We start from the raw sequence: 12,962 nt of genomic DNA on the forward strand, positions 1-12,962 counted from the left end.
AATCTGAAAAATACGTCTGCTAAATTTCAACTTTTGATGCCTCCTCTAACTTTCAGAAGAAAATAACATTCAGAATTCTGTCTTCACTCATGAAAGAGAATACAAAAACTAATACTCTACATTGAAACTTTGTTACTTATCATGATCCAGTGGTATACTTGTTTATAAACATAAATATAAGAGCCAAACATTCAAAGAGAATAGGACCCAAACTTTGTCACTTTAAATCACATGTTTGGACCAAAAAAAAAAAAAAAAAAAAAAAAACAAGCATTCTGCAAACCCTGCTATCAATTTGAGTACTGATATTTAAAAGTCTTATTTGTTCTTATTCAAAGCACTTTGTATATGACATTTGTTTTTCCTGCTGCTCTAAAATCAGACCTGACTTTCAGTTAACTCTACCCTCCACTGTCCCTGAGTCCTGGTCTAGGTTCTCTGTAGTTCCAATTTTTTTCAGAGAACGAACCCCTCGTCTCGTGGATTTGGGGAACATTGCTGTCTAGCTGGGGTGATTTTTATATGTACTGGGAAATGAAATAATTTGTATAACTTGCTTTATTGTGATATTTGCTTTATTGCAGTAGTCTGGAACTGAGCCAACAATATTTCTGAGGTATTTCTCTAAAAGGACAATTTCAGGATTCTTGTGGTGATGGAAATTTTCTGTATTTTGTCTATATATATTTGTTCTGTATTTTGTATCCAGGTTGTGGATACACAAACCTGTATGTGTGGTAAAACTGTATAAAACGAAATAAACACACAAATGCACACACATACACATACACACATGTAAGTACATGTAAATCTTTGGAAATAAGCGTAACATCAGTGGATAATGAAACACATGTGAAAATCCTGTGATATTTGCATTACAGTTTGAAAGATGTTTCTGTTGGGGGAAAATGGGTACATGGTACATGAGAAATGCTTGCATTATTTCTTACAATTGAATATGAATCTACATTAATCTAAAAAACCTCTTTTTCTAATTTCATATTTGGTACTTCTAACTTTAGAAAGATGACTTAGTATAGTTTCATAATTTTGAGATAGATATTTTCATCCAGAAATTTCAAATATCAGCAACTGAAGTCTAAAGAGATGAAGTGCCTGACTTGCAGTCACTCCACAGCAGCTATGAAAAAATACCAGTTTCCTGTCTTCCCCCAAAGTACTGGGCATTTTGCATTCTGAATGCTGAAGCAGCACAGTGAGTTGTCTGCTGGGTGTAATTAATCCTCTCAAAAAGTACACCTCATTTCCAGAGGGGTAACCTGGCCCTTTATGTACAGTATTAGGAAAAGATTTTCTAAAAAAAAAAAAAAAAAGAAACAGAAGGAATTTGGTAAAACAATTAGATTAGACCTAAAAGAAATCATAAAATAAGTCAACTAGAATTAATTAAAATCCTGTATTAAAATTATTTAAAGTAATAAAATTTTGGTACAATTCTTATTCAAGCATGGAAAAACAATGTTTGCAAATGTTAGAGAAAAGACAATACTAACTCATAAGTAGCTAAAAGAAGTTTAGAATGGCTAAAGTATAGTGTGTGAGAGAACGATGCAGAGAAGCGATGCTGATACCAGAAACCCAGCCCTGCAAGATTGTAAACAAAAGAGAGAAATGAGCTTATTTGCCTTTCAGACCCACCTTGTTGTCTATCAGGCACTTCTCATCACTTAAATACCTTGTGGGCTGGGTCCGGTGGCTCACGCCTGTAATCCCAGCCCTTTGGGAGACCGAGGCGGGCTCATCATAATGTCAGGAGTTTGAGACCAGCCTGGCCAATATGGTCAAATCTCATCTCTACTAAAAAATACAAAAATTAGTCAGATGTGTTGTACATATCTGTAATCCCAGCTACTCAGGAGGCTAAGGCAGAAGAATCGCTTGAACCCAGGAGACGGAGGTTGCAGTGAGCCAAGATTGCGCCAGTGCACTCCAGCCTGGGCAACAGAGAGAGACTCTGTCTCAAAAAACAAACAAACAAAACCTTGTGTTTTCTCCAATAAGTAGCTCTTTTATCATGGTTTTAAAAATAGCATGTGATAATATTTCACTAGGTAAAATAACTAGTGGAGGAATTTATACAGATTCAAATGGCTCCTCTATATTTAATTACTTTAGAAAAGGTTTCCATGATACACTGTTAGATAAAAACATTAAGTTATAGGTATAGTGTGATGAAATTCTTGATAAAAAATGATAAAACCATAACCTATATAGCTGCACATATATTTGTATATTAATACATTTGTAAAGGCAAAGGAAAAACATGGAAAAACAGCAAATTATGACCAGTGATTCCATTAGAAGATTAGGAATCAAGGAGAGACTGCAAACTTTAATAGAGCTGCATAAAATGTTTTTGAATAATTAAATACAGAATTTTCTACCATTGTAATTCACATGATGGAGATACATGAGTTGACTGAAACAAATACAAATGTTCCTGAGCAGCAGTGTCCAATAGAAATGCATTGCAAGGCACAAATGCAAGCTACATACATATTTTTCGTTTTTCTAGTAGCCACATTGAAAAAGGAAAAAAGAAACATAACTCGTTTAGTTAGTATATTTTAAATCAATACTTCATAAATACTATCAGTTCAATATGTAGCCAATATAAAATATTTATGAGCTAGTTTACATTATTTTCATACTGTCTTAGAAATCTGGTGTGTGCTTCACACTTACAGCACATCTTAATTCAGACTTGTCACACTTATAAGTGATTGATAGCTGTATGTGGATAGGAGCTACCTTATTGAACAGTGCAGCTCTAGAGGAAATTAATGGTTTTGCTACTGGTGAATTTGACCTGCAGAGACATCTTCACTGTCAGCCTAGTAACGGTGTGACTGTACCCAGGTTTGGTCCCACTGTCCCAATCTTAGTTTAACTGTACATTGTCCATCTCTATCGTTTTTCAGTTGAGAAGCTTTGATATTATTTAATACATTTTATTATTACCAATATGCATATAGGTTACCATAAAATCTACACTTTCAGTGAAAATGAACAGTGTATTTTCTGAAAACAGTAAGAAACCAACTTTGAAAAACTTATCTGAACACAACTTTGTAGAAAAACAAAAGATAACATGGTATTAATTCTGAATTTTAACTTGAATGTTTGGACAACTATATCTTCTACAAGGGCAAAGAGGACAAAACGTTCCCCAAACAAAAAGTCAGTGGTCAAAGCATTTATAATGTGATGTCTCATCCAAATATCGAGATGAGGAGGTGTTTGTTTAAGCCCCCAACTTGACCACCAAACACCTGGGTAAATTTAGATAATTTCCATAAATTCCCTGGGCTTTACTTTCCCCAGTTATCTACAGTGAACTTGTTTAACATGGTTCTAAAATTTAAATTTAAAAAGGCACGTGATAACACTGTATAAATAAAAGGCCTTTTCAGACAGTGTAAAATCAGAATCATGGTTTTGGAGTTAAGAGGAATGCCAGTAATATTAAATTTCTAAATTCTATGGTTAGTTTTAAGTCAGGATTTCAGATAATCCAAAAAAGAAAAATATATTGTAAGCATGTTTACAGGGCCACAATGGATGGTTCTTACTAGGTTGAGTTTTAAGGACACTGAGCATGGAAGGCAGCTGTGTACACTGTAGAAGACAGATAAAAATACAATACACAAGGACTAAGAATGGACAGATTTCAAAACTTGGTGGCCTCTCTTCAATAAAGAGCCGTGAGACTGGATAGTCATTTACTCAACTAAATCCCAGAGTTATTAAGGATTATCGAATGTTAGAAGAATATATTCTTATGCCATTGTTACTTATGTTTCCTCCACCTTTGCTAGAAAATTGACCTTCCTTCTTTAAGAATAGCATGGTAAGTCTACTATCCTTGACTTTTCATCAATTTGTTTGATCACTAAAGTATTTCAAGTTGCTGTCTATGTCAAGGCAGGAAAGTGAGTATGTTTTTGCATTAGTTTAATTGCCATCCAGTAGATAGAGTAACTGTTTTAAGAAAATTTGATATACAAATATTCAGCTCATGAAACAGATACATTTTGAGGATGTTTAGCGCTTTGAAAAATTACTCATCGTTTTATAAAATAATTCACCACCATTTAAAAAAATATAGCCAATTTCCTTACTGAAGTTAATATAGATTTATTTGCACAGAAATTTTAAGGAAAACCTTTATTACAAATGATGAGGTACATCTTTATAGCATACTTTCTTATAAATGGAGCTTCCAAAATATACTTGTGATAAACAAAGTGTTTTAAACTTACCTGCTAGTCTATTAAACCGAATTTTCAACACGCTCCTTCACCCAATTCAGACACAAAATTTAAGAAAAATAGATTTTTTAAGATTAAGAGAGTATGAAAAAGGAGAAATATTGTTTATGTAAATGAAGGTGATTTCAAACTTCTCTGTAGCATTTAGAAATTTCTGTGGATAGAAATATGAGTAGAAATGAAAATCCTGAAGTACTCACTTACAGACCTCAAAGAAATAACATTTCTTTGCTTGCTATCCTGCTGTTGTTTTACTTTTCTTAGTTTATCCTTACTCATCTTCATTAATGCTACATAATATCACTACATATTTAGAATAGCATTCAATTCTAGTTATATTAGTAGCAGCTGGTACTAATAATATCCAACACTTTGTTCATACTCATAAACACATCTGTCAGCAACATCTGGGGGTTGTTAGAATCATCGTTTCTAGGACACTGAAAAGGATGGTCTTACTTGCTCCAAACACATTCCTCTACTACCATCATGTTCCCCTATAAAATGTCAGCACCTTAACCCCTGATGTAAATAAGCTACTGGGGAAAAAAGGTTTTGTTGCTTGTACTGTTACTGGTGTTGCTTGAAGGAACAGAGAGAATTTGAAATTAAATTCTGGTAAAGTATGTATAATGTTGATGTATAGTGTCCTGACTTTGGGAAAAAACAAAACGAAACAGCAATGCACAGGAGAGGCAAAAAGAAATTAATGGAAAATATCCCAAATGTTAAGAATAGGCCTACAATTTCTCTACTACAGTATGTATGATTTAGAAAAAATTGAGTAGCCCCAGGATTTGCTCTGAGCCCTAATATACTTAAGATAAAGATGTTCTTGAAACAATAAATATATTCATTAGGCTTGTGTTTCTCCAAATCTATCTGGTCCATTCTTAAGTCCCCAAAAACTAGATTTAGGAGTGAACAGGGGCATAGTGCTCCTGGCTTTTCTGAAAATTAAAATCTAGTATTTCAAATTGAGTTCTGAGATCACATACTGAGTATGTTTTTAAAATCTACTAGCTTTAATGTCATTTAGTCTAAAGAATCAAATACAGCACATTTTATATTTTGCACATTTCTCTTGCTTTAGAAGAAGGGACACTTATGAAGCTTACCATACTCATTCTCTCTCAAGGTATAGGACTTCAGAAGTGGCAATGGTAACCCCTGTATATGCATATTTTATAACTTGCTCTTTTTATGTTCTGAAAGGCAGTACAATGCAGTGGTGAAGGGAATGGCTCTGATGGACATATCACAGCTCCATCACGAGCTGTGTTACCTTAGCCAGTTAGTGCTGGTCTCAGTTTCATCATCTGTAAAATGGGGACAAAAACAGGAGCTACTTCAGAGGGCTGTTAAGAGCAGTACATATATGTTAATAGGTGTATAGGAATAGAACAGAGACTGGCATTGTTATTGATGTTATTCCTTATTTTTGATGTTTGCTAATGAGAAACTGAGTCCCATAACATTGTGCCGTTTGGGGTCAATGATAAACCATATGCAATTTCTGAGGTCTGCAGAGTAATTTTTGAAATAAAATGAACAGCGTTTTTCCATTTATTTGAAATAAATGCGAATTTTATGTGGTGAAGAAACCTCCCATAGTGGCTTAAATAGACACAAGCAATGTAATTTAAGCTTTAAGTTTCTAGTACCAATTTTATGTAAATTGGGAACACTTTCCTTGTAATAGTTCAGTGAATTATTATAAGCTAAATTATCTTGCAAACAACAGAAAGAAAAACAAGAAATAAGAATGCTTTTCCTATAGGCAAAACAATATATCTATATCTGCTGATAAAATTAATAATGATTTTTGAGTGATTTTAATTTTAAAGAAATATATAATGATTACTGGTGAAAAGAGGAGACTGCTAGGTTTTTGTACTTCTTTTGAATTGATCACAATATCGCGTTGATTGAAAATACTGGAATTCAACTTTACTTAGATTTAGATTGTTTAGAATACATTCATTTTCATTTGGATATTATTAGTATGCAATCATCTTGCTTGTTAAATGTGCTTACAGTATGGTTTATTCTTTTCTATAACTGAGAATTTTTGCCATATTTTTGAATTTCAGTTATTCATAAAGACTCATATTTATACTGATAAGCAGTGGAATCTGAAATAGGTAATTAAAAAAAACTGGAGGGGCGAGTTTTTTTCTGACAAAATGTCATTGAAAATCATCAATCATCAAAATGTATTAAGACAAACACTTCTTTTACTTACTGAAAGGAAACCCTGGAACAACCTAAAACCCTACAAAGTATTTGTGACTTTGAGGGGGTTTAGACATGACTCCACGAGAAGAAGACTTGCTTGCTTTAATTGTGTACAACAATTATTTACATGTCCTTAAGAAATAATTTGGTAATATTTGTGTTTTAAAGTCAAACTGTAGGACTAGGTGAAAAGTCCTTGGCAAGGAACCCTCTCTAGAGACCCTAAAAAATTATGAAAAGCTATAATATTTCAGCCACATTGGTTTTTGCATATAAAAATAGCTATTTTAGGAGTCAACTATCACATGAAATAAATGACATTTGTTTTAATTGAAAAAGATAGCTAAAATGTTTCTGTGGGTTATTGCAACAGTACAAGAATACAAGGTGCATTTATTTATTAACAAAAACAATTGTAAAACAAATTGTGAAAGCAAAAGCAGGCTACAAAACAAAAAGGTTTTTGATTGCCTTTGCCTTATTTAAACATGTTACAGGTTAATATGCCACAGTTGAGAAACGCTATAAAGTGTAAGTTAGCATTTGCTAATACAATTTAAACATTTTCCCACACCCAGAGCACTACGGAAAATATATATGTGTATGGTAAACGCTTCCTCCTTCAAGTATCACAATCTTGTGGTCACATAATCTTCCTGGGTGACTGTGTCTGGGAGGCTTAGATCATAGTCTATACTCGAGTCCTCTTCTTTAGCATGTTTCTCCTTTGGTATTATAGGAACCGTGTCCTCCACCACCACCTTCTCTGACTTGAATGGACACACTCTCTTGCCTACCTGTAACCCCAGTGTGTCCGTATTCCTTTCTCTATGGTCTACTAACACACATTGTTCACTGAGACCGGGAATGCTCAGGTCAGCCCGTGAAGCTAATCCTCGAGATTCCAGTTGAATATTTCTCTCAAGTGGTCCTGCAGCCTGTTGACGAGCAACTTCTTCTGAAACAGAGAAGATTTGGTTTGCATTTTGCTCAGCAGCATTTTGTTTTGATCGTCTATGAAATAACCCAAAGTTTTTGATATCGGTCACAAAATTCACTTTTCTCTGCTTCTCCCTGGGTGGCTCCTGCACCACCAGGGCAGAGCCATTGCTTATGTTATGTCTTTCAGAGGCAATTGCTGCTGATCTCGGATGAATCAGGGTGGTTAAATCAAAAAGGCTGAAATTCTTTTTCTTGTCCTTGCTATTACCTTCGTTATCACTCTTTTCATCTGAGTCTGCCGAGTTTGAAGACTCCTTCGAGGCATTTGCAGATTGTATTGTGGAAAGTTTGCTTCCTCTTAGTAATCCCAGAACTTCAAAGCGGAAACTAGAAATGTCTTGCTTTAGTTCCTATGTAGAATTTAAAATGAAAAATTAGGTTAGGACTTAAACATTTGGAAATACCATTTTCTTGTCTCGTGTATGGGTCAGAACTGTTTTCACTCCTTTTCAGAAACAAGGATTCTACTCTCCTGTGGTTCTATTTAGAATTCCAAGTTCTCTCACGGATACTTGATGTCATTTTGATGTCTACTAATTTCCTTATTGGAATTGGGAAGGACACTTCCTAAGGTTGATGCAAAAAGAAACATGAGTTATCTTTGCCACCAACGCGCAGCTGAGTATATTGGGTTTCTCTGGGACTACAGTTTCGAAGACTTCCTCTCCAAATGAGTCATCTGCTGCCAAGTTACTTCACTGTCTCTGGGGTGTATTGCATAGGATTTTTAATATTGGCACATTTTTCTGTCCACAGGGATATCTGAAAATTATGTGGAGCCTAACTTTTTAAGAGCTGGTAGTTACTTGCAGTTGTTTACTGTCTTAAAGAGGACTTTCCCCCTAAATCTGGGTCAGCCTCTGCATCCTAGGAATTTCTTCGGATCTAACGACGTTTCTTAGACTCATCCTTTTTCCTTGTCTTTTGGGGCAACTGAATTCTCAGTCTTAACCTGATGGCAGCCTTCTTGGTGGCTTCCTGCCCTAACCTATCTCCTAAAGCAACATGAATCATTTAACATTACAATTTGAACTTTATGACTGCAAAGAAAATCTGGGCTTCTAGCTAGTTTTCAACCTGCACTTTAGGTTTTGTAATTTCTCTATCTTCTTACCTAATTCACTACTTCATTCTCATGTTCAAACCTGCTATTTTCTATGTTAAATATCTCCTATAGATTTTGTTTAATGTGTTTGTTTGTTTTGGCCTGTAAGATCTTATGGACCTTAATCATTCTTCCAAAATCTCTAAACACTAACTAAATAATTTTAACCTAAATTATTTTAAACATGTGATTCAAGAATATAGTATTTCACACATTTTACTTATTTCCTCTTACACAATTTAAAAAATATCAAGGAGAATGTTTGTAAGTGTATTAGTTACAATTAAACTCAAATCTTAAATTTTCTGCTATCAAAGTTTTGCAGAACACGAAGTTTTGTTGTTAGTGTGTTAGTTACTAAATGTTTTGGATTTTAAGATCAGGCTGAAATTTCAGAAACAAGCTCACTCTGGGATCAGGTAAGTCAGAATGCCTTAATCACTAGGCTTTTCTCTGTATGTGTGAAAACATCGTATTTTGAGAAGAAATTTCATCACTAGCTTTTCTTTTATTTTTACAGTTCTGTAGGGTTTCAGTTGAAAGATGAGAAGGCACACAGGCTTGCTGGAACACACAGCCGCGTTTCTAGCTCTGATTTTAAATGTCCTCTATCTGGATCCATATTCTGCACAATCTGCCTCTTGTGATGGAGATGAAAATGGTTACCTTAAAGTTCTCTTCGGTCAGGCCTTCTTCAGTTTTAGCATCTCTAATCATTGCAGCGACGTATCGCTTCACCAGGTTCCTCATAACTTCCTGAGGCATTTTAGAACAAGAGTATTGATACTCAGTGAGTAAATACATTTCCTCCTGAGTCAGTTCTGAAGGGGGGACTGCATTTTATTTTAATGAAAATTTCAAGACATAGTACAAGGACAACTTACTTGGTACTGGTGATGTCTTCTCAAATTATCAGCAGCTCGCCTCTGAAAAGGAAAAGGACATTCCTTTCTGGTTATACTGTTATATTACTATTCTAAAAAATAATTTATTTTTTAAAATCAAGAATGTTTTTATTCTCATTTCTTCAAAGTGGGAGTTTTACTAGTCAATGGGCAATGGCTAAAGAGTGCTGCAAATGGGCCGGGCGTGGTGACTCACGCCTGTAATCTCAGCACTTTGGGAGGACAAGGCGGGTGGATCACGAGGTCAGGAGATCGAGACCATCCTGGCTAACATGGTGAAACCCCATCTCTACCAAATACAAAAAATGAGCCGGGCGTGGTGGCAGGCACCTGTAGTCCCAGCTACTCGGGAGGCTGAGGCAGGAGAGTGGCATGAACCCGGGAGGCGGAGCTTGCAGTGAGTGAAGATCGCGCCACTGCACTCCAGCCTGGGGGACAGAGCCAGACTGCCTCTAAAAAAAAAAAAAAAAAAAAAAAAGTGCTGCACATGAATCAAAAGAATGAGTGAACAAACGTGTATAATCTATATGACATTTGAAACGCCGAGAGTTAACAATGACAGAACTGTTGTTCTCATACAGGACACAAGATGATGAAAAATTAGTTAGAGTTAATACACATTCAAAATCAGTTGAAATGATGATGAGAGATAGTACATATCAAATAGAAATTTAAAAGTCTTCCTAAATATTAACATGGCATGATTAAGAAGTTATGTTGTGTAACAGTTAATCAGAAATCTTGTTAGTTGCTGAACTCTCCAATATCAATTTCAATTGTATATACAGTAAGAGGAGATTCCTGTTTAAGTAGATGGCTGGCTTTAACAGAATAAATAAATAAAGGATTCTGTTGAAACACAGCATTTATTAACTCATTTAATAAATTAAATGTGAGTCCCAGCTCATATTCTGAAGGCATCAGAATGGTTTGAGAGTAGAGGTGGGGTAAGCACAGAGCAGTGATTTGGGAGTATGGAATAGAGAGATGGGTTGTTTAATGATTGAAAAAAGTCCATTATGAGTTAAATAATAAATGACATTAAAGTTATATATTTGCAGATTCTCAAGTATTCTAAATATATGAGAAAAAACCCTACATAATCCCAATTTTATGTATGTTGAATAAACATCAGCATTGATTCTTCAGGAAGAAAACCGGCCAAAATAATGTAAAATAAAAATATCTCTATAATAAAGGAATTAATTTGGTAAATTGTGAGAAAGCAAAAGGGATAATATATCTCGGTTTTAAAATGAGGCTTTTGATCTTGTTCCTTAATAAATAATCACAGGCTGATAAAATAGAATATTGAAAAGAGCTGTGCCTGCATCACTGTGAAATGATAATTTAAATATTAAACGATTTAAAAGACACTATTTTCTTCTCTTCAGAGAAATAGAAGAAAATGCTATTTTCACTGGCCATAAGGATGCATCCGTCTTTCATGACTAGTAGTGATTTGTAGGAACAGATGAGACATGCTTAGCTTCCTAAAGGTCACTAATTATTTTGACTATCATTCACTTTTGCATGAGAAATACATTTTAAGAAAAACATCTAAAATAAGATTAAGCTATTAATTTAAAAACTCAGAAATTTGAAACAACACAAATGTAGAGCATCTTGAAAAAGCATGGCATGGGAATTTTATGGCTGGGCCACCAGATGGAGGTGTCTGACTCATATTGAGACACAGCTCAGCTGAAACCTAAGACAAAGAGCACTTCTAGAAGGAAACACCCAGTCTTCTAGATCTCCTTAAATTTACTTAAAGTAAACTAAAATACTAAAGTGAGTCGTACATCAATTTCTTTAACACTCTCACCCTAAATATTATTACAGAGATCTGATTTTCATTATTTAAGTAGCTAGAAACTCTCAATTTAATATAGAAAGAATTTAGTCTACTTAATTTTTATTGTTTCGAGGTTCTATAACGTTTCACTACTGTGTTTTAGAATCCTATCCTTCTAAAATCCAATAAAGACATTTTCAACAGAGAGCAGTTAGAAGTCAAGATTTAACTTTAAATTTCTTTAACATCAAACTACAATTGAGGATGACAGAATCAGAAAATTATGAGTAATAAGTGAAAATTATGATACATTTTAGTATTAAAATGAGTACAAACTGTCTTTGCTTCAGTAGAATCTTACTCATCCAAAGTCAAAAATTTTTAATACAAATACAAAAAGGTCAAAAGACTACATTTGAAATGATAATTCTAGGTTAATTTTCTTGGGAAAAAATTTTACAAATCAAAACAGCTTTTCAAAAAGAAGAACACTAAGAATGTTCACTATGTACCTTTCAGGCGTTATTCAGTTTCTATAGTCCAGGTTTAAGACTAAGTTAATGCAGTTCATTGTTTTTGTCAACCAATTATTCTCCATAATTATGTGGTAATACCACAAAACTATTTTTTAGTTGCATGAAATTTTATCAGGCAATGAACTTCAACATCCTGGCTAGAAAAATAGGAATGGATGAGGTTAACCATCTTCTGAACCTAAAACTCAAAATGAATGCAGTGCACTCACCAAATAATTAATGCTAAATTATGCAGCTGATAGAGCTCTCATCTGTTTAATCTGTTTCCCTGATTAGCATGACAGAATAGACTGTTTAGTGATCATTACCGTTATGCCCTTACTTTCTGGGAGAAAGTGTGGTGTGATGTTAAGAACATGGTACTAGGGGTTACACCTGGGTTTGAAGCTGACTGTGCCTAGTCAGCGAGTTTAACTCTGACATCCTCCCTCTTCCCTGATTTTTTATTTTACAGGGTGAAGATAAACTCCACAGGTAGTTTTGAAGATTAAATGAGATAAGAGATTTATGGCATCTGTCGCTAGCTAATGTTAGTTCTTGTCCTTTGCATTTTGTTTTCCTTTTTGATTAATAATATAATTTAACAGCGTTTTAAAATATCTTGATTCTCAAAGCTTGTGCATAGCAGGAAACATATTACGATTACCTCTGAGAAAGTAAAATAATATACTTAGATTTCACTGTGTCCCTTTGCGTGATTTTGATGGCAATTCATGCTTGTGGAGAGCATTTCCTTCAGCTAAATCATTAGATGCCTTCAGCTTTGGCAGTAGAGAGGTTTAGAGGTAGGAAACTTGCATGTAAGTGACAGAGTAAGGGGATAGTTCTGGTAAATTTGGACAGATGTGACCCAGACTCTGTAGGCAGTCATCTTTTGGGGGAGCCCAAAAGTTTTACGAACTTTTCTGCATGACATTGAATTTTTGCTCTGACGTTAATGAGACAGCCATATGTGAGCACTGATATAGAAACTCAAAGGAAAATTCAGAGGTCATAGCAAAAAGGAACACTGACTAGGGGTTCCTGCCCAGCGGACCTGTGGAATGCACCTCCTACAACATGTTGTTACTGAAGAGCCACTCTGAT

The 12,962-nt window shown here is 34.7% G+C and overlaps 1 protein-coding gene across 1 annotated transcript in view; it reads right to left on the reverse strand.

The window, feature by feature from the left end:
* Window positions 1–4,173: 4,173 nt before the first annotated feature.
* TRPC4 (transient receptor potential cation channel subfamily C member 4) overlaps window positions 4,174–12,962 on the reverse strand; it is a 228,693-nt gene continuing 219,904 nt past the window's right edge. The window contains exons 9-11 of the mRNA XM_017951196.3: window positions 9,522–9,563; window positions 9,304–9,393; window positions 4,174–7,882 (exon numbers count right to left, since the gene is read on the reverse strand). Of these exons, the coding sequence (XP_017806685.1) occupies window positions 7,160–7,882; window positions 9,304–9,393; window positions 9,522–9,563 (855 nt within the window). The 3' untranslated portion in view covers window positions 4,174–7,159. The remainder of the gene's footprint in view (window positions 7,883–9,303; window positions 9,394–9,521; window positions 9,564–12,962) is intronic.

Source organism: Papio anubis, chromosome 15, assembly GCF_008728515.1.
Source record: "Papio anubis isolate 15944 chromosome 15, Panubis1.0, whole genome shotgun sequence".
Classification (NCBI taxonomy): Eukaryota; Metazoa; Chordata; class Mammalia; order Primates; family Cercopithecidae; genus Papio; species Papio anubis.